This window comes from Epinephelus fuscoguttatus, linkage group LG13 (assembly GCF_011397635.1).
Source record: "Epinephelus fuscoguttatus linkage group LG13, E.fuscoguttatus.final_Chr_v1".
Taxonomy (NCBI): domain Eukaryota; kingdom Metazoa; phylum Chordata; class Actinopteri; order Perciformes; family Serranidae; genus Epinephelus; species Epinephelus fuscoguttatus.
Window position 1 is genome coordinate 21,611,748 of NC_064764.1, and position 27,597 is coordinate 21,639,344.

The following is a 27,597-nucleotide window of genomic DNA, read 5'->3' on the forward strand; positions in this document are numbered from 1 at the left end:
GGTTAGATTATAAAAGACTAATTAAATTTACTTTATGAGGCCTTATTTTTTTTTTTAAGTTGAACCAGTGGGTTCTTTTTTTAGAGTGTGAGGTAATTGTTTAAGTAATTAAGCAAAAAAATATTACTTTATGCAGTTGGTCTGATATGAAAAGGGTGTTAAGACATCGCTCCCATAAACATGACGGACATTTCTCATTCTTTTCTAACATTTATCAGACTAAATGATACATGGAAAAGTAGTTAATAGAGTAATCAATAACAGAAATAGTAGTTACTGTAGTTACAGCCTTGCTGGGAATTCAGTCTCTTGATTTTTATTTTGTGTAACTCAAAGTTTTAGTGTGGTTAAAAGTAACAGTGCTATAAGACCTGCTATTACCACTATTATCCTAACTACTATTATTATGATGAATATTAATATAAGCTGTTTTTATCACTGTGTATATTTGACATTTGAAACATTGCCAACTTGAGATGACAGGCTATCTAATTCTGTTTCCGTGCCATCACAGATAACGCCAGTGAAATAACACAGTGTGGGTTTTACACAGCCACAGCAACTGTGATTTTAGTAATGACCAATAAACTGGACACGTGCCATAAACTGGCATTGCCAGAGTGGGTCTCTATGATCCGAGCGCACTTGGGCAAAGTGACATTTCAAACCCGGCTCAGTAACCTGCATTTCAACTCATTGGGCTCCATCAGGGTCACCAAACACAGCTGTAGACCGGTAGTCTGTAAAACGTGCCTGTTAACATCCGCATTGCAAAGCATTGCAGGAGGCTACTGCATATGGAAAAGCCGGTAGGCCCCTCATCGTCATCCACAGCTGATAACCGGCCGCCGCGTGCCTTTCCATGATAATATACAGCGTTCATCACATCCCCGGGTACTAACCTATGACTTCCTGCAGCTCGTACGACTCCCTGGTAATTGGCCAGCTGGTTGTCAGCGCTGGTTGCGGGTGGAGGACCGGAGCCGGAGATTCGCCTTGATCCGCCATGATGATGATGATGATTCTGCGCTTGTTAGCAGCCTCTGTGGCAGACAGACAGACACACACCGAGAGGGAGAGAGAGACAGTCAAATTTGACCTCACCTCCTCAGTACAAATGTCAGCTGGCGGCTGCAGCAGAGCAACTACCGCCAGCGAGGAGACACAACCCGGAAAATAACGGACCGCACACATGCGCGCGCACTAACTCACACGCGCGCGCACACACACTTTCAGTGACATGCCAGTTGAGTACACAATGGTTCAATACACACAGGAAGACATTGATTAAAATCACTATTAGTCATTTTAGGAGACTACTAGACGGTTCAAAACGCTGTTATCTAAATCTTTAATTAATTATGTTTTTTAATGTATTAAATAACTGTTTAATACTGCCTTCGTTGTTTGATTACTAATAGGAAGAAGGATTTGGCAGCTGCTTTGTGTGAGACAGTACGTATGTGTGACGATTTCATATGTCACATGTATTCAAAACTGCAAGTGATGTTGTTAACACTGGCCAGTAGATGGCGCCACCACATCTTTGTATTGTGCATGAAGGCTGAGGGACATAGTAGTCACCATTGCTCCATGCTGAAGAACTGAACATGCATAATAATTTGTAAGTAGAGCTTAAACTAGTAATCGATGGACATAAGATTACAGCAGCAATCGATTAATCGACTAATTATTCAAGTAAAAACACCAAACATTCCCTAGTTGTCTGCCAATAAGTCAAGAGCCAAGTTTTTCAGTACAAAAAACATTAAGTTTGTTTCATTAACGTGTTTTAGTCAGTTGACAGCTTATTTCAAGAAGTTGGTCAAACTCAAAAACATTTTTGGACATTTTTTCAGTTGAGTGGAATTCAAACAAATAAATAAGATTATCTTAAATAAATAAAATAGTTTGACCACTTAATATTAACACATATTTGGATAAATATTAAGTTGATTCAAATTAATTAGGTTTTTTGAAGTCAAACTAAAATAATTGAGTTTGTCAGATTATAAAAGACTCGTAGAATTTACTTTATAAGGAGTTAAGGAGTTGGAACTAATTAAGACTAACTTGACTACTTACTATTTACAAAACACCAAACATTCTCTATATTAAATATCCATGTGATCTGGACTGTTTGAAGGACAAAAAACAAAACAAATAAAATAAAACAAACAAAAAAATGGATGATCAGCCAGTTAATCTATATATTATATTATATTTTAAAAATATATCTACTATCCCAAGTCCAGCACCCTGAGGTTATACACTAAGTGGAAAGAGGGAGGCCGAGGACTAGTGAGCATCAGAGCCACTATCCAGGATGAAACATCCAAAATCAAGGAATACATCAAGAAGAGGGCCCCAAAGGACGAGCTGCTGAGTGAGTGCCTCAGACAACAGAAACCTGATGAGGGCAAAAAGGTGGAGGAGCAAGCAACATGGAAGGACAAGCCTGTCAGATAGAGGAAGTGGCTGATATCAAGAAGACCTGCCAGTGACTGGAGAATGCTAATCATCACAGCACAAGTACAGGCCCTAAGCACAAGGGCCATAGAGGCCAGGGTCTACCACAGCAGATCAGACCCAAGGTGCAGGCTTTGCAAAGATGGCCCTGAGACGGTCCAGCACATAGTGCCAGGGTGTAAGATGCACAGGAACATCTGTACCCAGTATGGACTTGAAGTACCCAAAGCCTGATGGGACACACCACCAACAGGGCTAAGATCCTGTGGGACTTCAGCTTCCAGATTGACAAACAGCTGCTGGCTAACCAACCGGACATAGTGGTGGTTGACAATCACCAGAAGAGGGCAGTGGTGGTAGATGTGGCGATCTGGCAACATCAGGAAGAAGGAACATGAAAAGGTGGAGAAGTATTGAGGGTTGAAAGAACAGCTGGAACAGATATGGAAGGTCAAAGCTGACGTAGTCCCTGTGGTAGTCGGACCATTCAGAGCAGTGACCCACAAACTGGGAGAGTGGCTCCGGCAGATTCCAGGAACAACATCTGAAGCCTCAGACCAGAAGTGTGCAGTCCTAGGAACAGCTAAGATACTGCGCAGAACAGTCAAACTCCCAGGCCTCTGGTAGAGGACCCAAGTTTGAGGATGATACAGATACCACCCTGAGAGGGTGATTATTTTTTATATAAATAGATATATTGTCTGTCTACTATTATATTACAGAATGCACAGATATAGCCTGGGCTACCCTCTAGCAGAAAGACAGTGAAGACAGTAGGCCCTATCTATTATAAGAGCTGACTAATTAACATTTAGCTGTTGTGTATTAATTATGTAATTATTTTGTATCATAGAGGCACACAGCATTTATAAAGCATAACAATGTCTTGTGTATTCTTTGGTTCATGTTTGTACTTTGCTCATGTAGAATGTATTTCATATGGCCTGCACTGAGTTGCTTATTTACACCGGGCTAAAAGTAATGCAGTTTAATGCAACAACCATGCAATAAATACTAACTTCATGAAGGTTATGACATTCAGTTTTGTTAAAACTGTTTTAAAGAGATTTCGATTTAACTTTAAGGTAATTTTGGATGGTGATGTAAAGAAAAAATTTTCTAATGTTTCTAATATTTCATTGATAACATTCAAAATGGACTCTAATTTGCTAAGACTCCTAACACCTCATTAATTTGTTTGCAATTTGTTTATGCTTTTTTTTGTAAATTGTACATCTTTAACATTTTTTCATTATCTGGAACTCAATCTTTGTTTTTATGCTTTTTTTTTTTTTAAAGGTATGACTGTTGTTATTTAATAGGAGAGGTATCTTGTGGTATCTCATCATTTTTTGGCTTCTAACCTCTCCTGCACAATGTTTTAACTTTGAATTTCTTTTTCCTGTATTTTCTATACATGTGTGTGCAAGTACACTTAACTAAACTAATACATGGTTGGACAAGATATTACAATAATAATTTATTTATCATTATTATTTTATTTTATTATTTTATTTTATTTAAATTTTTATTTTTTTTTTATTTAAATTTTTATTTTAATTCATTTTAATTTTTTGTATAGACAAATTCAATTTACAGGTGCCACAAGCAACACCAAATGTTAAAAAAAGAGAGAGAGATGCATTGTTTTAAAAAATCAAATAAAAATGTATCATCATCATTTATGAATTTCAGATCCCTGAGGTCAACTAAATCAAACCTGTCAGTAGGTGGCGTGGTTTACCAACATGATATAGCCTTGAAGCTCATCGCGTTAGTGTTTCCATGTTAATTGTGCTTAAATTTCACAGTTTTACTAAATATTGATTAACAATCAGTTTTAATTTGGCAATAATAATACATCCAAGGTGACACCTCACGTGGTATGTGATGTATTGTGTGTTTCCTTGTGTCATAAAACGACACAATATGTGTAAAACTAGAAATAAACACAATAAAAAGCTCTCTGTGGTCGAGTCATAAGGAAATATACCTACACTGTTTCCGTAAAGGTGCGACACAAACGTGGTTTACCTTGCTTACGTCGTTGTACCGCCGGTATAACGTACGCAGACTGTATTACATGACATTTCAACGCACCAATCACTCGCTGAGGAGCTGATTGAGTCTACTTCCCTACACTGAATAGCTGAGGGGAAGCGGACGGACGGCGATCTCGCACGGATATCTCATCATCAGCCGAGTGTGCACGGTCAGATCAGCCTGCGAGAGAGCTCCGGGATACAGCGGGCCATCGACTTCTCTTCCCACCCGGTCCCCGTGTCTGCTGCAGGGAGATGGCCGGTATTTTGGCGTGGTTTTGGAACGAGAGGTTCTGGCTCCCTCATAATGTAACCTGGGCTGACTTAAAAAACACAGATGAAGCAACGTTCCCGCAAGCCGAGGATCTGTATCTGGCGTGTCCTTTAGCATTCTGCATCTTTATGATACGGCTGGTTTTCGAAAGGTGGGTCTTTAAAGCGCACGCGATGAATCCAGGTGGCTGTGATACGGTTTGTTGTGTGTGTGTGTCGGTGAAATGCTCCGGTGTGTGATGCAGCACACCTCGCTGCCCGTGTCCGTTATCTAAACAATGGCATCTTATCTGGTTAGCCCTCAAATCACCACGGTTGATCATCCTTCTTTCTGCAGGCCTGCAGCATTACGCGCTGTCTGCATTTGATGCATCTGTCAGAGCACACATACACACACACACACACACACACACACATATATACACACAGTGCAGCCAAGTTGCCATACCTGCCCAAATCCAGCTACTGTCCTCTAAGCTCAAACCTGAATTTCAACAAAGCATCATGCAGGAGACAGGCTTCTTTTACTAATCCGGCTGTTTTGTTGTAACTCTACTGCTCCAGTTATGATACAGTGCATGTTGCATCATCTTATCTATGGCTGTTATTGTACAATCATCAAAATACAGATATGTGGGTCAGAAGTCTCTGTAGGGAGAAGTGAGTGAGGCCTTAAATTTCCCCACTAAACCCTTCACTCATGCTCAGTATTTATCCTTAAAATACAGCATGCTACTGTAGATCATGTGAAACAGAGAAGGCAGCAGCCCTAATGTATGGCTTTAAGATGTTAAATCCACAGGATACTACTTGAATTTATTCACTGTATAATGGTTATTTACATAGTCACTTTTCACCTTGTGTCAACCTATCCCAGCGTCACGGCTTGCCAAAAAAATTAGCAAATGTAGTTAGGAATGTGCAGACTGCACATGGTTTGTAAAGAGGCTTGAAGTGCCAGTTTCTTTGTGTCAAAAGGACAAAGAAAATGATCTTCACAGTGTCGTATTGTTGCCAATTCTTCTTTTATACTACATGGAAGTGTCAACCTTTCTCCCAAAACTGGTTGCCCTCAAGATGACCTGTGGAAGACCACGTTTTCATGTCCTGGTAGAGTAAAAGATTTGGGAGCAAGCACATGCACACGTCTAGGTGCAGATAACTGTCACCAAGCACTGTGCTTCCTGGTGATTGCATGCCTCATGTTTAAACCCCTAAATATACACAATTCATACTCAGTTAATCTCAATTATACTGTCTCTGTTGTTTTATAATGGTGTCGTGATATTTTAATTGTAGGTTTATCGCAAGACCATGTGCCATGGGCCTGAAGATCCAAGCCAACGGGCCACAGAAAGCACAACCCAACGCCATCCTGGAGAAGGTTTTCACTGCAATAACCAAGGTGGTGCATGTCTTCCCGTCATTATTACTTTGACATTGGTGCCACATATGAAACATACATCTAACATGTGGAGTGTCTTGTCTTGTGCCAGCACCCAGATGAGAAGAGGTTGGAGGGCCTGTCCAAGCAGCTCGACTGGGATGTGCGGACCATCCAGCGCTGGTTCAGACAACGCAGAAACCAGGAGAAGCCTAGCACTCTGGCCCGGTTCTGTGAAAGCATGTAAGGCAAATCTAACACCGTAACATGCAGTAGCTGCGAGACGCATTTCTCTGCATGTTATTACATCTGAGTTTGTGGAAATGAACTTGCACTGACTTTAAATTTGCCTGAAGTAGTGAAGAAAATGTCTGCTCTTTTGTTGTCGTGTGTTGTGTTACAGTACGTGCAGACTGATTTAAATAGGCTGCGGTCCTTTATCAGTCATCAGCATGATACACCTGTGACAGAAGTGAAAGCAGGCGTGGTGCTCACTGTGATAGATAACTTTATCAGGGCTAGTTTCATGTGTATGCAAGTTTATTTACATATGGTATGGAAATGAGGAGACACAGTGCAGCTGCTCAAAAAAAACAACACAGTGGTGGCAGTGATGTAAAGGTGGTTTTTAGGGCTATAACTAATTTTCCACAAATGTTATTATGTTCAGATTGCTGGATTTGTCTCACCAACAGCCCAAAACCAAAAGATATTCAGTTTGCAGTGTTATAAACAAGAGAAAAGCAGCAAGTAATCACATTTTAGAAACTGGAATTGGTAATTTTTTGGCTTTTTTGCTTGAAAAAATAATTTTCTGTTGATTGAATGATCAATTAATCTACTAATTATTTTAGCTCTGTGGACAAACAGGAGCGTAAATGGTGGTATGGTCCTTTAACAGCCATTATGATGGTACTTCAGTGTCGATAAACTGTTAATGTGTCTTACATGGCTTATAAAGATTGCAACATGAATGCTGGTGCTGCTGTGGGATAAGAGTCAAATGTGTCCCAGTGCGCACCAACAAACCCACTCAGGCCGTAACGGAGAACTGGCTAATCTGCAGTAGAGCATTTGCCATCAGGGAGATTGTACTTACTTAGCAGTGTGATGTTAAAGGCCAACAAGCGAGTGTGGCTGTCAGAGCAGAGTCATGTCTGACACGAGTGGAGCCAATCTGGCAGTTTGAGACACAGGGAGCCTCACATCCACTGATCTGCCTCAGGCTGCTGTTCACTCAGGAGAACACTGCTGGCTGATAAAACCACTGGACTCCCATCACAACCTCACGGAGGAATCAGTAAACACAAACCTGCTTTCTTATATGACACACCAGAATAGGCTGAGTTTGGCATTCAGTCTGTTTTAGCAGCAACTGTACCAAAGCTGTTATCTGCATGCAGCATAATTGTCTGCAGATGATGATGGGCTCTGCAATAGTTTGGCCAGGTTGTCTGTCTCAGTTGCTTACGGTGCAATTCTCCAAACGGGGCCAGCTCCAGTCCTTCCAGCAGTGATTGTGCTCTAATTAGGCCCTTATGCACAGCTGTTGCAGACTGATAGCATTCTTTGTCTCTCAGTCGTCAGGACGGCCGATCTGCTGTCTATTCTTTTCATTATGCAAACATAGAGTATGTTAGCAGACACATTTGGTGTGGAAATAATGAAGACTCTACATGGAGTTTGTTTACCAGCCGTTGTTGCTGTCTCTCTTTTTCCAAGATGTACAGCAAAAAAACATTCCAGCAAGTTCAAGTATTGATTTTTTTGTGTAAGAAGCCTACAGTACAGTAACCTCTTTTTTTGCAACAGAAACTGAAATCTTTCCAGAATCCTTAAAACAGGCGCTTTGCACTTGTAGTGAGAAATAATTCAAGACAGAAATGGAAAAATCAGAGGATACGAGAATTTCAGCACAGTGGCAGAAGTTATTAATGTTAAGAAAAATGAATCCAATTTAAAGCCTCAAAAGGAGCCTAAATGACAAACTAAGATGTGCAGTTTTCTCAGTGTGGTGTTACCAAGAGTCCCTCCTCTCGTCAGTTCTCCTTGGTTAGAGCAGACTAAGGAATGAGCATGCTTTGATGTCCTCACTGGCCTCTGTTGTCTGATCTCATCTTCATCCATCCTTGCTCAGCTCTGCTTTCACTGGGAACAAAGAAATTATCAAAAGCAAAATAATGCAAATCACAGCTTCTTTTAAGATGTAAAGACAGTGTTTGTCTGCAACATGAATTAATATAACTAAATACAGTTACTATTTTTATCCCGTATTGTCTATTATTGGCATCAGTTAATATCTGATTTATGATAAAATGGAATGGTATCACTGGGTCTTGACTAGTGTTTCTTATTCGGGCTGAACAATTAATCGAAATATTAGCAAAATTGCAATATGGCCAAGTCCAATATCCAAATTGCAGGAGCTGCAGTTGTTTGATGAAGGTAAAATGTGACACAACGCACCATTATAAATGAAGCATTGTGGGGCTACAGAGATTCCCAGGCCTTCAATTTTTTTATTTTTTTATTTTTTATTTAATTTTTATTTTTATTTTTATATTTTTTCAGTGAAAATGAAACACAAAAATTACCATTCCTATTAAAATCACAAGTCATATTGCAATATCTGTCAAAAATAATTTCATTTATATATCCTGCAGCACTTTTTATTATATGTTAAAAATCGTACTTCCATTTGCAGTATTGAGGAAAAGTTTTGCTTTTATTTCCTTAAACAAAGTTTGATAACAAAACTTCATAACCTGCACACTAAATGTGAAGCTATCACCATTAGCCAGTTAGCTTAGCTTAGCACAGACACAGGAAACGGGGAAACTGCTAGCCTGGTTCTACCCAAAGGTAATGAAATATATTAAATAACTTTAAAGCTAATTAACAAGGTATATGTTATTATATCCTGGGCTGTTTCTCGGACAGGAGCAGTCACTTCCTGCAGTGTTGTCATCATTGTGAGGTCGTCACGTGACCAGCTTAGCCGACACATAACCCCTCACAACCAGAACTTATTGTTCACTTGATGTTTCGTACAATTTAAACAAGCAAAATATGGTGTTATCAGAGAACTTCAGAGATGATATTAGATATACTTTATTACCTTTGGGCAGAGTCAGTTTTCCAGTTTAACAGTCTGTGTGCTATCCAGCTGCTGGCTATAGCTCCATATTTACCATACAGATAGGAGAGTGGTATTGATCTTCTCATCTAACTCTTGGCACGGAAGCGAATAAGTGTATTTCCCAAAATGTAAAATGATGACCTCAAGTTTTTTTTTGTTTTTTGTTTTTTTTGCTGTTTTAAAGTGGGTTCTCACTGCAATTATGCCTCATCCCAGAGTTTTATCAAATTTATAACCAAAAAGCCAACACTTGCATTTTCTTGCCAATTAACGCCCCATTACTGTGATCTCTTAATTTCTCATTCCTCCTCTGCACTTATATCAAAGTCCTCATTACTGCTCTTCCTCTTATCGATATGTTGGTCTATGATTTTCATACCTTTGAACCAACACACCTTCCCAGAAGCGGCACAGCAGACACCAAGTTGACAACTAATAAGCACGTCTGTGTTCAGCGGATGCTTCTGGCCCAGCTGAGAGATGAGCCTTTTACATGTGTTCTTGAGAGAGGACAGCCACACCCGTCCGTGTTTGTCCTTAAATTAGTTGCAGTCTTCTAGCACCGCATTAAAAATAACAGGCTATTAACGAGCTTTTTCATTTGGCCAATTTAAAGCTGAGCCTGATAATCAAACCAAATTAGAGAGATACACAAAGGTGGACAGCTATTACTGCCTGAGGAGCAAAGGAGGTGTTACTGCTGATTTAACAGCAAACAGGGAGTATATCAAGGCGCTTTATTTTTTTTTATTTTTATTTATTTATTTTTTTTAATTTATTTTTTTTATTTTTTTTTTGTCGCACAACTGAATTTTGATCAAAGCTTGAGCTTCATGACTAATTGTTATGTTGAAGCATCCAAATCCAAACAGTTGCAGCCAGCTGGTGCTCAGACTACCCACCTGGAGAAGTGACAATGTGGAATTAAATGAGCCAGCATGACCTGCTTTTTATTATTTTCTTCCAAAGCTCGCAGCTCCACTCAGAATAAAGCCAGACTCATTACTGAGTTTTTGATCAAATCAAAGTTGCCCTCCTCCCCATAATCCTTCCTCTCCTCAGGCGATGCTTTGTCCAAACAGGTACTTTTGATCTAATAGTGATCAGTGGATCGCTTCCATTTGGAAACCCACAGTCTCAACGGATATCGTGAATGATTCATTATGTATAATGAAGCTATTATGAAAGGATTGCGTTATGAACCATAGCACTTTACATACGCCAACTCTTGTTGTGTCATATAAACCACAGACTGTAAGTTTATACAGGACACATTCATGATAAAACATAATTCTGTTAACCACAGTCACTACACAGCGCTTAAATTATTTAAAAGTGTAATCGGCTAGTTTCTCTCACATCGTGTGCAGAAAATGAACAACAGCTCAAGGATACTAAAATCCATTAACATTTTAGTTTTCCCACAACCAAACTGAAAAAGAACCATAACTCAAAATAAAAAAAAAAACATCTGTGTTTGACTTCAGAGAGAAAAATAACTATTCACGAGAAGCAGTTGTGAGTCATTGTGATTGTACATACAGTATATAGCAGCGATTCAGCAGCACTTGAAAAAGACTCTTGCTGGCTTGATGAACCAGTTGCCATGCAACAGTCTTTACTCTGCCAGGTAGACTTGTCCAGTTTATTTGGTTTTACAATACTGTTGATCAGGCACAAAAAGCAATTAATGACAGCTTCCACAAGCCTTGCATTAACATGCTTAGAATTTCTCCGCCATTCATTAAAGAGTTAACACTGAATATCTTGAGCAAACATCCACATAAAAGGACGAGCGCTGTTGGATGTTGCCTGCGCTGAAAAGCTGATTTATCCTGTTCTCTTGTGAGTGCTCATGTCATGTTGTGTTTGGAGGCTGTGGATGTCAAAATGTAAAACGTATTTGAGGTCAGCCGGAACAACTGCACGGCACAACTTTTAAAGTATGCAAAACCTCGTCTCACATGACAGGTTATACAGCTCCTGTCACTGCCATCGGTTGATGTTTTCTTCCATGTTGCAGAGAACAAGCCTTGTTTTGAGCCTCTTCTGTATGATTCACTTCACTAAGGTATTGCACTGTATTCAGAAGTGTATGTTATGCTATATATCCTAGAATACAGGCTCCACTAGGGGAAAAAATCTGGCACAAATTTGTGAAATGCACAACAGGGGTTCTTTCATTCAAGCCCTGCAAACAAATTAGCTTTTGTTTCCTGTAGAAACACATATGGTTTAATCTGATGCAACTTCCAGACTTGTGTTGAAAGAAGGCTTGCTAGTTGGCCAGTCTTAAATCCTTCCTCCCAGTTGCTGACTGTTATAAGTTGGAAATATATATGCACATCTCCCTGCTCAGCAAGGCTTTGATCACTGAAGTGTCAGCTGAAGCAGTTTCTTCTCTGCCTGTTATCTCAGACATCATGATCACTTTCCCCACCATTGTGTTGTCGTAGTTACTGTAAATGATGTGCAGGGTTATATAAAGCACAGAGCGAGACGGGCCAGGACAGTGCGAGTGTCTTGTCTTTGCCCCCGGACCTCAGCAAAGTGAAGTCAGTGATGTCCCATTTTCAGTGACTCACCCCAGACTGCAGATGTGGGGAAGTAAGAGGACCTCACACCACTTCAAATTTCTGATTAGAGGCATGACAGCCACTGAGAGTGCCACAGTGCGCTGCACCTAGTGACTGAACTACATAAGTAGTACACAAAACAAGTTGTGTTCACGTACACGTCCCCTGGTAATTTGTCGGGATGAATCTTAATGTTTTGACTCCAGGATGTGAGGCAGCTGTCTTATTCTCCGCAAATGCATTTTAGCATCTTTAAACACTTTGCTTTTCCGTCTGATTTGCTCATCCTTATCTGTAATGCACATAGCATAGACTCCAGAAATCAAAGTGGAAAGGAGAAAGAAAAGAGGATAAATAGAAAGAGCTGTAAACACACTACACAGCTAAGGGCTACTGTCTGTCACACTTGCAATTTCGAGGTAGGGGTCCTCCACATTTGGCCCACAGCCTACTAAAAAGCACTACTGGTATGCTGAAAAGCAAAAACATTAAGACTGCAAAAGTAATGAAAGATTTGTTGCCTAAACAAGTCGAATGTTGAGCAGTTGGGGCTTTATATTCATTCTGTTTTTTCTTTCTTTCAGGTGGAGATTTACGTTCTATCTCTACATATTTACCTACGGAGTGCGTTTCCTTAAAAAGGTGAGTTCTCCACACAAACAAATGAGCACCAGTCTGCTGCTATGAGTCACTGATGTTTGAATCAATTTTCTATAGCCCATTTAGAAGTACACGGCAAGCATTAAAATCTTTTGGTTTCTGGTTTCTGGCAGGGTTAGTGCCTAGTCATGAGGCTGGCAAGTAAAATTGATGTTCTGGTGAAAGGGACTGATTTTATAAAGGCGAATTGTAATAAAGCCCAGTACAAAATGTGTTCATTAATAATGGATCAAGGAAACGGGTAGCAGCTGACAAATAAACACTGCCAATGCTAAACAATGCTTTACATTACATATGCAGTCCATTTTTCACAAAGCATGTAGGACTCAGTGATTATTTGTTTTTATCATGAATGTCTGCTGCTTGAAGTTAATATTAGTGCTATTGCTTGTAAATGATGACACTTGAGATGAATATATTTAACTGTGGACAGCTTAATTGTAGGTTTTGCAAACAATAATAATACCACCTCAGAGTTACTTACAAATGCTGAGTGTTAACAGTAAAATATGGTTGTTGTCTTTAAAAGATCTCTTCAATGATATTACATGGGCTGATTAGGGCTCGGATGCAGGGATGACTTTTTCTGTAGGCCAACACGACAAGTTAGCATCACCCTAATCCCCTCATCAAGAAGCTAATGGGATTTTTCAATTGGCTTTTGGGTTAGTGCGGAAAATACGCTCTGTGGCAAATTAACGTTAATGATATTTACACGTTTTGTTCAACAAGATCATCTTCACAAATGAACACAACTTCTATGATTTTTGAAGCATAAATTAAACAGTCAATGTTAGGCTATTAATGGACTACACCTAGCATGCACAACAGGTTTCGGCGTTCGGTGTTCAGTCTGAAGACGGTATGTAGTCTAGTTTAGCCACCTAATAGTAACCACCTTTTTGAGACACATAAACACTTTAAACTTCACGAGTGGGATATATACTGATTTATTTTATGCCATAGAACAAAACGTAAAATTCTTTTAAGCTCGTGTTAACCACAGACCTTATTTCAGGCATCTAACCAAATACCCATTCAAGGAACCAGGGGGCAAATTTGTGAATCCTAGGATAGCAAATGAATGGCCCGCCTTCCTCTGCCTCTGATTAGCTTACCCTGACATTCTTACACTAGCCCTAACCAGTCCCATTCCGTCTTGCCTAAACCTAACCAATCCAACCAACGAAGGCAACATGTACTAGCCAATCATAGTGAAAGTAGGGCAGGTCATTCCTTCAAAAGTGCAAAAATTCTAACTACTTTTAGGACTCATTTCTGAGGCACTCTATTGGTTTCAGTGATCTCTGGCAACACTGCATAATGCTACCAAATTAATTAGCCTAGCGCTTGGAGATACAGTTAGCATGCTAACATTTGTTTGTTTTTTTTGTGCTTCATATCTAACTGTATAGACAAATAACTATCAAGACATGGCACAATGACAGTACTGTAGTTTGGTCACATTTATATGTATTTTTTGTTTCTAAGATACCAGCAAACCAACAACCGCAGTGCTGGTGTTTATGCAAACACTAGTAACGCTACATTTTGGAACTAGCTTATCCTCTATGTGGGCTAGCAGGAACATTTTCTTAAGTGGCTAACATTAGCTACGCACATGCTAACCAGGCCCCGAGAAACGCTGTTCAGTCTTGCAGCCAGTTTTTCCCAGTGGCCACTCACGGTATTGCAGCAAAAAATCCCCCTGTGGCCCAAAAAGCATTTTTCCCACAGAACAATATTATAAAAGAGACGTCTGCAAACAAGGTCAACTGTGACTCTTTTAATCATGAATTTTTGTTCCATGAAGGTTTCAATTTGTAAACTTTCCACAAGCTAGAAAACTATTTTGAAAATGCGTGTTGGCATCACTATGTAAAGTCTATGAGCCAAGGGGGAACTTGTGGTCGGGGCCAGTGGGAGAAACACTACTAAACATATTCAGTGGGCCGCATATGGCAGAAGTAAGCCTGAAAGCTAGAATCTTTTTTCGGTGTATGTGCCAGGAGAGCAACTCCATTGGAATGAATAGGTGGCATCTTAGCATCCGGTATCTAGGTGTTATTATGAATCTATGATGCTAACCTTTCTAACAAACATAATGCCAACTTAATAGTTATGACATTGAATGTTTTCATTGCAAAGCACTTTTTACCTTTCAAATGCTGCGCCGATGTTTGCTCAGTGTATCAAAATCAATCATGTTACGCCATACCGTGCATAGTTCAGGGGAAATAGGAGACTGGAGTACTCCCCATAAACAGCTCTCCCTGTTTATTAAGTTTGAGCCACACTTGTGAGAGTTTATAAATTGTGGCCATTTTGTCCAATGTTCCAGTCAAACATTAGCGAAATATGTGGCTGGGATAGATTCATATATTTCATTCATATATTCATGAAAATGCATAAATGTATATATAATCAACAAAGCAATAGTTGAGATAGCAGAGCAGGAAAAATCTCTCAAAGACACAAGTTGCATGACGAAGCACTTTGTGAAAATAGTTCATTCCCTGGCAATCCCAGCTGCAGGCTCCAGTCTCTGTGGGATTTATTAATAGAGCAGGTCTGGAGAGAGGAGTGCAGGAGACGTAAACTCAGTCACAGTGATGGGTCACTGTTTGGTTATAACACATTCTTATGTATCACAGTTACCATTCTCTTGTCGTCCCGATGCCGTTATGTCATTACTCAGGAATTCATGAGGATGACCCCCCCCCCCCCGGTTCCTTTGTAATCCAGCTTCCTTTTAAGTCAAAGTATGCACTGTAACAAAATCTCTTGTAACAGCAGTCATTCAGTATTTTACAAACCACTTTGATTTCATTCAGAATCCATCAAGGGAATTATTCATTTTCCAGTGTTCACTTTGATATTCATGTGTTAGATCGGAAATGACACGTTGAATTGAACTTCAGCTGTATGTGTGGGAACAGCATAACGCTGCATTTATATTGTTGCTAATGGAGCCTGCTCTTTCTAGGTTTTATTAAAATACAGCATATGAGACTTTGTCAGGGATTGAACAACAAAGTTTTTGCAGCATTGTCCCCGGAGTTTTTCACAGTGAACTGTATTACAGTGCAGTCTAAGTTATTCAGTCGCAGTTTTTTACATTTTAGAATATAACCTAGTTTGATTTGTTTCATATAAGTTCAAAAGTATTGTTTAGTTTCTCCTTTTATATTTGCAGACTGCATGGCTGTGGAACACTAAAGAATGCTGGTACAACTACCCTTACCAGGTGAGTATTTTAATGCACCCATCATCAGTAATATTTTTATAACGAGACCTACTTCTCAAATATTCATTTTAACCTTGTTGCTTTTTGTGTGTATGCAGCCACTGACTGTGGACATCCATTATTACTATATACTGGAGCTGTCTTTCTACCTGTCCTTACTCTTTTCCCAATTCACAGACATCAGGAGGAAGGTAAGGACATATGCAAGTCACACCAAGACATACATAACGCACCTCCAATAACGTGGAACACTAAATCTTGGTTAAAGATCTACTGTATGGCAAAAAGTGACTAACAGTGTCACTTTTTGCCATACAGTAGATCTTTAACCAAGATTTAGTAATAGTCACTTGTATGCCATTGTAAGGAGCTCTGTCACAGAAAAGAAGTCATTGTCTTTGCCTTACTGTCCATCTCTTACTGCCATGACTCTTTAACGTTTAGTCTATTGGCTAGTGACCGTTTCACCTCAGTGTTTTCTCACTGATGTGTGAAATAACAAAATAGTGCAAGGGCAAAAAGGATAAACACTTTGTCGGACATTCAGATGTTGGATACAGTGTCAAACTTCCCCCAACTATTGGCCTGTAGACTTTGTTTTTTTATATTTTGTGCAAGCTTTTGCGTAGTATTGGTATATTACAGTTCGTTACAGGATGGTAGGGATGAGCAAGTACGCTATTATCTGTATCTGTATCTTTTCAACCAACCTAATTATCTGTATCCATATCTTTGCTCAGAGTGGGTGGAGTTTAGAGCAGCCTCAGGATTGACCTTCAGATCATTTTGATCACAAGAGTAAGGAATTGAACACCGCTACCCAAATGACAATTTCCTTCATCATAAAATGGATTGACACATTTTATTTGGCTGATACTCGTACCTGTAAAAAGTACACTATTCATACAGGATACTGGTTTTATGTGTGCATTGGATCAACCCTTCATGATGGTGTCCAGCTAAACTTAAATATCAAGCAGTGGTTCAACTGAAATAATTTGTCTTCACGTAGTGGCTCATTGCAAGTTTAGTCTTTTATTTATAGAAATAATTATATCAGACAAGAATTCACCTTTAGTAGCAATAAGAATAGGAAAAATGTCTAGTTTTATGACCCATTCATACTTCATCCTAAAAAAAAATAACCAGCAACACACATGCCATCACAGGTATGCATACATCACTGATAGCAGCAGGGATGCGCCGTCAGGAGAGGCAAACCAAGCAAATGTTCGAGGCCAACCTAAAACAATTTTGGAAAAGGGACCCCTGATGGTCACTTACATTGGCACATTTTGCAATGACAGCTGTAAACCCAGTTCAGCCTTCCATACAAGTACAATAAGTGCACTGCAGCTGCCCCCCAAACCCCCTAAGTGGGGCTCCTTGTAGCTACCTTGAGACAGCTGGTTGATGTTAGTGAGGACAGTCAGCTAGTTACTTGTAACTGTCATACATACAATGTTAGGTGTAACAATCAGAGCAACCATCGGGGTCTGGATGGGATGGATTTGCCTGGGGCCACACAGGGCCTTTGGATACTACTGTTTCCTTTATGTATTAACTATTTAAATGGCCGATCAGAAAGCTGCTGCAGGGGACCTTGCATTCAATAGAAAACCAGAATATAAGTTTATACAGTACCTACATTATGCACATTGTACCATACATTAAGTTTAAAAGGTCCGACTTGGTCAGTGTTTGTTCCAACTGAGATCAACTTGTACAGTTGTACAAACATTCTCCAACCCACTTCCATCTCCTTTTCTTTTTGTTATGAAGATGGCTACACTTTTGGTTCATTAAGTATCAATTTGCATGCCTTCCAGCCATGATCTTACTCCTGTCTCAAGTCCATCCCCAGCTCTGCCCTCTGCACAACAATACTTCACTCACTGCACTCACAGCTGCCCCCATGATGCCATGCTGTGTATGCCTTCACTCTGTCATCTCTTTGTTGACTGTTGGCATGTTGTCTGTTTTTGTTTCTCCTTTCAGTTTTTTCATGCACAGTACTACACTGAGGAGGTCCTCTGCATCCCCTGCCAATTCCAGTATGTTCTCCCCGCACACTCTTGCCTTGCTTTCATTCTGTATCTTGCATCATTACTCTTCCTTTTCGTCCTCCTTCTCATGCTGTCGCCATTTTGGACTGGTTTTGGTTGCTTTGAGCTGAGACGTTTCTTAAGATTTGCTAGAGGAATGCTTCCCCCATGCCACCTTTCTGCATCTGTAGTCACCTGGAGCTCCATCCAAGGCCATCCCAAACCTAATGGGTCAAACCAAGACAGGACCAAAGCTAGACTCTCATATAGTGTTAATTGAATTTCAATTACAGCAATGTAATTGTTTTAGATCATGTTGTGTTTAGGCATTCTACTGTTGCTTGAGTTTGATTTCACAGAGATGTTTTCCTTACTTTTAAAGAACTGTCAAGTGTAACTAAGTACATTTACTACAAGTCCTGTACTTTACTTAAGTATTTCCATTTCATGCTACCTTTTACTCCACTACATTTACATCTACAATTACCAGTTACTTTAAAATAAAGATATTGTATAATAAACATGATAAGCTTATAAAGAATGATGCATAATTATAGATTAAACTACCCAACAGTGTAAAGACTCATTATGAAGCAGCTTCACCTTGATGAACCACCACAGCAAAATCCTGCTTTCTAATTTATGCATCATTAATAATGATCTAAAGATATGATATATGATAGTGTAAGAGTCACAAGGGAAATACTTCACCTCCCAAATGACTGTATGTATATCAGTTACTCAGCCTGTGTGATGCACAGATGGTCCACTTTTAACAACAACAAAACAGTTAGGGGGCAAACAAATTTGAGTTTGATTGAACTGAACCAAACGGCAGATGTGAAAGCTCCCTAAGTGCGTTTGGGCAGCTGTGAACACACCAATCACACTGAACTGGACCGAGACCTTCTTGAAGAGGTGGTCTCGGTCCAGTAACAAACAAACAAACTCTGATACACATAATTGAAACCACAAAGTATCTCCATACTGCTCGTCCGTAGTGGTCCAAGAGTCCTGAAGCCCGACATACAAAGTCATTTGTATGTATGGAGATATTTTGTGGTTTCAATTATGTGTTTTTGGACGTTTGAATCTGGGGCGCCATAAGCCTGCATTAGGTGTAGTTGTGTTGCTACCCCCTCTCCCCTTTGATCTCCGCAAGGGATGTGAGGACTCTAAAACTTCACCTGAGCCTCCCTCGGCATATGGGTGAGTAGATAATGGCTGAATTTTCATTTTTGGGTGCACTATCCCTTTAATATGCACATTCAGCGCATCCAATGCATCAAAACATTGTTTTCTAGTTGGAGGCTCGTTTTCAAACTGTATGGTTTGACTAAAATGAACAATGACAGCAATATAGTACACGATGACCAGCGCTAAGATCAACCTGTGTAGTGGTCCCTCCATTGTGACATTAGAAAGTGGCACATGGCATATGTGCCAGGTGAGCAACTCCATTGGAATGAATAGGTGGCATCTTAGCATCCGGTATCTAGATGTTATTATGAATCTATGATGCTAACCTTTCTAACAAACATAATGCCAACTTAATAGTTATGACATTGAATGCTTTGATTTCAAAGCAGTGGCAATGAGACTAACTGTTTTGCTGTTGTTAAAAGTGGACCCCTGTGACTTTAGTTCATCAAGAATTTTCTCCATTTTCTTCATTAACCAAAGGCATGATATAGTTTTCCTCATGAATTTAATGTCACACACAGGCTGAGTAATTAATTCATAAGTAGTCATTTGGGGGGTGAAGTGTCCTTTTAAGTATCCTTATCAGTGCAGCACTTTTACTTTTACTGGCGTATTTTTACTAAAGTAAAGGATCTTAAATCTTCCTCCACTATTGCTTTCAATATTTTAATATTGCAGTTTGACAATAAAAACCATAACCACCGCATCCAGTAGAAGAACGTGTATTTCAACCACACAACTGCATCAGCACGCAGTGTTCATTAATGCTCGGACAGTGAGGGCGTACTTGTTTGCTTGTAAGTGGTGATTAATCATTGCCTTGTCATAACTTTTTATATCTTTTCAATAGCTGTGCCAATCACAGTGGCACGTGACAAACACGGCTCACCAAAATAGATGTTTTATTTCGTGCTGTGGCAAAGCATGCGTCAAGTTCATGAAAACATGCCAGTTTTGAAAACAGCCACCACTGTGTTGCACAATAGCTCCACATATGCTGTAGACAGTAGGGGACTTGGCATTTTTAAAATGATTACAAATGTTATGCATTACTGGAAACACACAAAGCTATTGTGTCCCTTTGACTTTATCACATCTGTACTGCATTACATACTCTGAGTAGGTGTCGCATGCAGTGACTCAAACGGCCATGAGGCAGTACTCTCTCTAGTTGTGTGACATTTCCTTGGCAACTGTGTCCCCAGGATTTCCTGATCATGTTCCTGCACCATGTGGCAACAATCTCCCTCATCACCTTTTCCTATGTGAACAACATGGCACGAGTGGGGACTCTGGTCATGTGTCTCCACGATGCAGCCGACGTGCTGATAGAGGTGAGGATGGGTGAGGGAATTAAAGGCTGCAGATGGACAGACTGGCAAACGGAGGCAAAGATAGTTGGACGTGTGGGTGGAGTGTTGGGAGTTGATGTGCTCAGCTATCCATCTTATCTAAATTTAACCACAGTCCTCATATTATGAACATTATGTCAGACTGTGTCACACAGGCACAGAGCGTGTTTAACATACGTTATTGGAAACTATTTTCAAGCAGTTGTTTGATTAATGATTGTTTCTTTTTTTCTACTAAGGCTGCCAAGATGGCCAACTATGCCAAATGTCAGATACTGTGCAACCTCCTGTTTGCAATGTTTGCAATTCTCTTCATAAGTTCCAGGCTGGGAGTTTACCCTGTCTGGTAAGTGTTATTCTCTCTCCTGTGCACCATAGTTAGCATCCATTTTAAAGGCTGACCTCACTGTAGTGGTGTTAGCCTGTCATTTGTACACAGCACAATCCCTACAGGCAGCCAGAGACTTAAAAACCTGTGCAGCACATGTCTGAGACGCTCTGCACATTTTTGGCAGACCATCCCTGAAAATGCATGTCAGTGCTACAAAGATCTCTGTGTGGGGTTTTTTTTTTTCACTACTTTCTCCACAACGGTTTGCAGTGCAGACACATCTCTGTGAATTTTGTTGCTAAGTAATAGTTACTATGGATACAGCAGCTTTAACCTCTCAAAGAAAGCCAAACAAATCAACAAATGAAAAGCAGCACGTTATGGTTCTTGCTTTGTTATTGAAAACAGTGTCTGGAGTTTCATCTGATTAAAACATCAAAGGGTTTTTTTTTTTACTCATAATGATCTTTTGTCATATTGTGTTGCTGTTTTACGATGCATTAATTCAGCATTTTAAGTTGCCAACCGTTACAGGCCTTTCTAATGATTTTTGGCCAAGTTACCACAAATCGGCGGTCACCTTGCAGTCATCAGCAGCAGTGTTATCACATGTTTCTGAATCAGACAGTTTTCAGCACAAAAATCTATTGCAGCCATCTAAATCCAAGTTTGTTTTCTTTAATAATTCAGACCATTCTGCAGAAAGCATTTGTGAGAAATACAGAGGCTTTTAGATAAGAGCAGCATTGTGAGACAAATTTTCAAACTGTTCTAGCCCACAGCTCTCTGCCATTGTTTCCACACTGTATTATGACGATCCTACACTACATTTTAGTCAGCCCCCACCACACCAGTAGTAAAGTTGTCATTACTGTAAAGCTGTTGCCATGGCTTCGGTATCTGGAGGATGATTCACAGACAGCCATTTGCAGGAATTGGCCCAGGGATATATTTAACACAGATCCTTGAAGTTTTGATCGCATGTCATGTGAAGCCAGGCAACCGCCCTTTCTTCTCCATTGGCAAGTTTAATCATATCAAGAGTTAGATCTATACAGAAAATGTTTTTTGAAAGACACATCTATTTGCAGTGGTGGAATGTAACCTAAGTGCATATACACAAGTACTGCACTAAATGCAACTTTGTAGTTCTACTCTAATATTGTACTTTTTATGCCACTGCATTTGTCCAACAGCTTTAGTTTCTTTTAGATTATATCTTTATTCTCCTTCCTGTCCTGTGAAAACAAAAAAATATATATTTAAATTTCATGTTGTCTGGAGGATGAAGTGTCCTTTTCTGAGTTAAGAAAATTCTCCTACTTCTTAAGCTATATAAACTCTTAAAAACCCTCTTGGATCAGCTGAAAAATGCATCTGAAAACAGAGCAGGTTTTCTGACACCATGAAAAGTCAGGATGGTACCTACCCAACAGTATATAAAGGAGTTAAAATTAGCACAACCTTAAACACCCACAGCAGTATGATGAGTACTTTTACTATATATACTTTAAGTACAGTGTGGTATTAGTAGTTTTACTTAAGTAAAGGACTTGAATACGTCTTCCACCTCTTTCTGTTTGTGCTACAAACACATCATTAAAGGGCAGGTGTTCCATGAAAGAGCTGGAACAGAGCCCGCCTCGTTTCTTTTCACTGGCCTCTGTTTGGCTTCGTCTACGTGCTCCTCAGGACATACACTTATTCTCCCACTAAAGGGGGAGTGCTTTGACTCATTGTTCTCTAATGAAACATGTCAAGTTAATTATCTTCCTGTCCCTCTCTTGCTACGGAAGGATTTTAAACACCACCTTGTTCGAGAGTTGGGAGATCGTAGGGCCCTACCCGTCCTGGTGGGTCTTCAACCTGCTTCTGATCCTGCTGCAGCTTCTTCACTCATTCTGGTCCTACCTCATAGTGAAGACAGCGTGCCGAGCCATCTCCAAAGGAAAGGTGAGTCACGACACTTAGCTCCTCTCTCTCGAGCCCCTCTGCATAGTCCTTCCATTAATACTTGTTCTTGCATAACGAATACTGTGTGGTGTTGTCAATAGCCACTTTTGACTCTCTCTTTCTGTTCTCTATGCTAACCTGCATCCTTCAAGGTGGGGAAATGGAATCCGTTACATGTAAGTAGCCTTCAAGAGGAACATCTCAATCAAAATTGTGTACTGTGTGCTTAGTTTCATTTCATATCTCTAGCAGCCATGTAATCATTTGCATTCATTGTGACCCTGATTGTCAGCGCTAGTCCAATTAGAGCATTTTTAGCTCTGCTAGTGCAGGTGGCATGGCTGCAGATACAGTGTGGCAGTGTCAGGCTGTCGGTCAGTCCACTACTTTGGTCCAGACTGAAATATCTCAACAACTATCATACATATTGGCCTGACATTTTGATACAGACATTCATAGTCCCCAGTGGATTAGTCCGCCAGACAGTAGTTACCTCCTGTCTTTTTATCTAGTGCCACTAGCAAGTCCAGAAGATATCAACATCTGCTCGGAGGATGGGCACAATTTGAACAGACATTCATTTGGCCAGCACTTGTTTTGTGGTTTATGACCAAATACTAGCAAAAACTACTGACATTCGAATCAGCCTCAGCTGTACTTTGTGTTTAGTGCTAATTAGCAGATGTTAGCATGCTAACATGCTGAATTAAAATGGTGAACATGGTAAATATTATCCCTGCTAAACACCAGCATGTTAACATTATCACTGTGAGCATATTGCCACACTAGTGTTAGTATTCAGCTCAAAGCTCCACAGCACTGTAGACTAGAGCCCGACCGATATGGATTTTTTTTGGGGCCAATGCCGATGCTGATATTATGTAATAAGAAAATCCGATAACCAATATATCGTATGATTACATTTTTACGTTTCTCAATTTAAAAAAACCCGAAATACCTTCTTTTGATGGCTTAAATATAGTTCAAACACTCATTACATAAATACATACATACATCGATATAAATTGAAGGAAGAACATTTTACTTTTTTCAAATACTTTTATTAGCAGAAATTGTGCGGAACAAGCAGCATATGAACAATTTGAACACAAAATAAATCAAAAATATGATGTGAAAAAAGGCAGTAAACCTCTGGGAAATAAAATAATCATGCAAAGTCTATATGAATTAAGACATTCACATGTATGTTCACAGTACCAGAGTTCTTCTTATTATTGCCACTTTAACAGAGGTAGGTTATTGTGCAAAAAGTAACACCATATTCCCTGCATTTTATTAGTGATGAAAATATAAGTGTTAACATCTGTGTCAATCGGCCAACTTTTGATTATTCTCTAATGGCTATGATCGGCCAATTAAATCGGCCAGCCGATAAATCGGTCGGGCCCTACTGCAGACTCTTCTATCTTCAATCGTCAAAGCTATATACTATATTAGTTGATTGACAAAACTATTTTGGAAATCTATTAACCATTTATCAGCAAAAATATCAAATGGGAGGTTTTTTATGCTGTTTTGGGTTTTATATAATTGTAAATAGAATATCTATGGGGTTAGGACTGTTAAAGGTCAGGCTTTGGATAATTGCAGTGGGCACTTTCCATTATTTTCTGACTAAATAATGAAGCAATCAATCGGAAAAAAACAATTGTGAGATTAATCAATAATGAAAATAGTCATCAGCTGCAGCCAAAATAATTTCATGTGCATAGATCTCTTTGAAAATAGATTATATGGCTTTTACGCCCGTTAACTGATATTGATTGGCAGAACACCTCCCAGTTTAACACATAAAAGCCCATTTGTATCACAGCTAGGCATGTAATGTAAATTTAAACCCTCTGAAACCCAAGCACTGATTTCATTGACATAAAACTGTTTTAGTAAGCCTTGGGTCACAGAATAATTTAGAGAGTTTAGGAGGTTTTTGTGAAAACGTTGCAAAATTGCAGCAGTGGGTCTCAGCGCTTACAAATACCTTCACTTACTTTTAACAAAGTCCATAAATTATAAGGCAGTGATGATTCGATAGTATCAAAATATATAACTTAAAAATTAATTTTATTGACGTGAAACTATTTGATAAAACATAATGCCTCAGTGATTTGTGTGAGTAAGTGAGGCCAAGACCCCGGGAGCAGTGGTGAGCTTTAAAACCAGTTTGACATAATGGCCAAATCGTGGAGTTACAACTTCCTGTTCTGTCACATAATGCCATGGGGCCCAAAAATACTTTTTTTTCTCATACATTAGGAAAGAGAGTGGGATTTGATCCGTTCAATCCGATAACATTTTGAAAGTCTAGAAGACCTGCACGATTAAAACATTTTATGCCCATTCAAGATAGCGGAGTGCTGAACCAGTAGCTAACTGGCAGTGGAAGCTAGCCGCTCAGCAGGGGAAGTCTGTAGTGCGCTTGCTCTTTTGGCCCACGATGCAGGGGAAGTCAGACTTTGTTGGCCTTATGTGCCACTGAACAACTAGGAACTAAAAGGACCCTGTCTCCGGCTCTTTATCCACTTCTCTTTATACATCTATAAGTGGCGCTCATTGAAGAACTGTGTTGCTTTTTCTTTGCAATACTGAAACAAATCCCTCCTGATCATGTGTATTATACTTTTTTATTGCGGAAGTTTTTCATGACTGAACATCTTTAGAATAAAGGAGAAAAATACTAAAGGTCTGAGAGTCTGGGGTGTCGGGATATGTCATGTTTGTCAACCTGCAGTCAGGAAGAGGTACTACCAGACAGTTTCAAATAGATGTTGCAGTTTCACAACTGTGAGCCTGCGGGGGAGAAAAATGTAATCTCCAACCATCTCTCTTATTTCTGCAGGTGTCTAAAGACGACCGCAGTGACATCGAGTCCAGCTCTGATGAGGATGACAGTCCCCCACCGAACCACAAGCACCACAGCAGCAGCACCAACGGGACCAACAAAAATCACGGGACCAACGGTTACCTGACAGGGGCCCCGTATCCCGACGAACACTGACTAGCTGATATCACTACACTGGAGCCATGCTACAGACACCATCCATCACTCTGTGTGTGTGTGTGTGTGTGTGTGTGTGTGTGTGTACGTGAGCGGGTGTGTGTATGGTTGAGACATGATCAACATCGCCTGTCTGGTACTGGAAGTTCTTGATAGATTTATGTGAATGCAGTTTTGTTATCAATTTGATTCCTTACTAATTTCCTCTTCATCTATATATTTGCATCAAACTGCACTCAGTGAAATATCAAAGCACTCCTATCCGTACAACCCACTCTCTGTTTAGCCAATGAATGAAAGCATTCCACTTTATGGTGTAAGCATGCTACTTTAACATACAGTAGTCTGGCATACTGGGGGTGTGTGTTTTCTTATCGTGTCTTTCTATGTTATTTATTTTTTATAAATATGTTTGCAGATGTTGGGACATCTATTTAATTTGATGTCAGTGTTAAAGATGAAATAATCTTGAACAACAACACAGCTGTTTTTTCCTCACACCACACACATCATGATGACGAGTATTAGCGAAATGCTGAAGACCTGGGTTTACTTTCAATGCTACACCCCCAAAGATATGCCAAAATGTGTGAAGTTTACTCACATTTCAAAACACATTCTCCACTCAAACTGTATATGAGATGTCAATAACAGTATTATGTGTGTGCATCAGATATGGCTAGATGCTGTATTCCCTATTAAAGCATTTTGTTAAGTATTCTGGTACATTTCTGGTAAGCATTTCATTAAAGGCCATTTGTCCTCCTGGGAGGCAGACATGAGTTGTTTGAGTTATTCAATAAAAAAACATGAAGATTGCAGATGTGTGTGGGTCTGTTTATTGAGTGTAATCAGCAAAGAAAAAGAAAATATTTGTCAACCCCTGGCTGTGAAATCAAACTTTGTAAAGAAACTAAATTTGCAATAAATGTTGACTTGAGATTCAACTATAATCAAATATACTTATACTGAATATCAACTATATATGATTATTCTTATCAACATTAAGATATGATAATTTATATAAGTGCAGCCATAGACCTTTTTCAGACATTTTGACACTTCACAGAAGTAAAAACATAGATGATTAGATGAATGATAGCTGAATACGGGTCCTCTTGAACAGAGCAGAGCAGTGTTGTAGTCAAGAACACCCAAGCTGAGACCAAGTCATGACTAAAACCAGAGTTTATCAAGACCAAGACACTCATCAGCAACTTTATTAGACACATTTGTATCTGCTCATTAACACAAATAGCTAATCAGCCAATCACGTGGCAGCAACTCAGTGCATTTAGGCATGTAGACATGGTCAAGATGACCTGCTGAAGTTCAAACCGAGCACCAGAATGAGGAAGAAAGGTGATTTAAGTGACTTTGAACGTGGCATGGTTGTTGGTGCCAGACAGGCTGGTATGATTCAGACACTGCTGATCTACTGGGATTTTCACACACAAGCATCTCTAGGGTTCACAGAGGATGGTCTGAAAAAGAGAAAATACCCAGTGAGTGGCAGTTCTCTGGGTGAAAATGCCTTGTTGATGCCAGAGGTCAGAGGAGAATGGCCAGACTGGTTCAAGATGATAGAAAGGCAACAGCAACTCAAATAACCACTCGTTACAACCAAGGTCTGCAGAAGACCATCTCTAAACCAACAACACGTCCAACCTTGAAGCAGATGGGTTACAGCAGCAGAAGACCACACCAGGTGCCACTCCTGTCAGCTAACAACAGGAAACTGAGGCTACGATTCACACAGGCTCACCAAAACTGGACAATAGAAGACTGGAAAAATATGATGAGTCTTGATTTCTGCTGCGGCATTCAGATGGTAGGGTCAGAATTTGGTGTAAACAACATGAAAGCATGGATCCATCCTGCCTTGTATCAACGGTTCAGGCTGCTGG

General features: G+C 39.8%; 2 protein-coding genes across 3 annotated transcripts in view; one reads left to right on the top strand and one right to left on the bottom strand.

Moving 5' to 3' along the window:
• The window catches only part of stk39 (serine threonine kinase 39), a 34,823-nt gene extending 33,629 nt beyond the window's left edge, over positions 1–1,194 (bottom strand). For both annotated transcript variants that reach the window (XM_049593850.1, XM_049593849.1), the window contains exon 1: positions 903–1,194. In XM_049593850.1, coding sequence (XP_049449807.1) covers positions 903–1,194 — 292 coding nt within the window. The remainder of the gene's footprint in view (positions 1–902) is intronic.
• Positions 1,195–4,536: 3,342 nt separating this feature from the next.
• cers6 (ceramide synthase 6) lies at positions 4,537–26,482 on the top strand. Its single transcript, XM_049593852.1, has 11 exons — positions 4,537–4,936; positions 6,084–6,189; positions 6,281–6,411; positions 12,468–12,525; positions 15,740–15,790; positions 15,889–15,981; positions 20,244–20,372; positions 20,630–20,736; positions 22,518–22,674; positions 22,827–22,850; positions 25,532–26,482. The coding sequence occupies exons 1-11, from the start codon at positions 4,767–4,769 to the stop codon at positions 25,688–25,690; spliced, it is 1,185 nt and encodes a 394-aa protein (XP_049449809.1). The 5' UTR covers positions 4,537–4,766; the 3' UTR covers positions 25,691–26,482.
• The last annotated feature ends 1,115 nt before the right edge of the window (positions 26,483–27,597 follow it).

Excerpts from the sequence above, each read along its gene's own strand:
- cers6 (XM_049593852.1), top strand. The coding sequence starts at position 4,767 with ATGGCCGGTATTTTGGCGTGGTTTTGGAACGAGAGGTTCTGGCTCCCT. Across the intron at positions 20,737-22,517 it reads CTGGGAGTTTACCCTGTCTG|GATTTTAAACACCACCTTGT; the intron begins GTAAGTGTTATT and ends TTGCTACGGAAG. Across the intron at positions 22,851-25,531 it reads GGAAATGGAATCCGTTACAT|GTGTCTAAAGACGACCGCAG; the intron begins GTAAGTAGCCTT and ends TTATTTCTGCAG.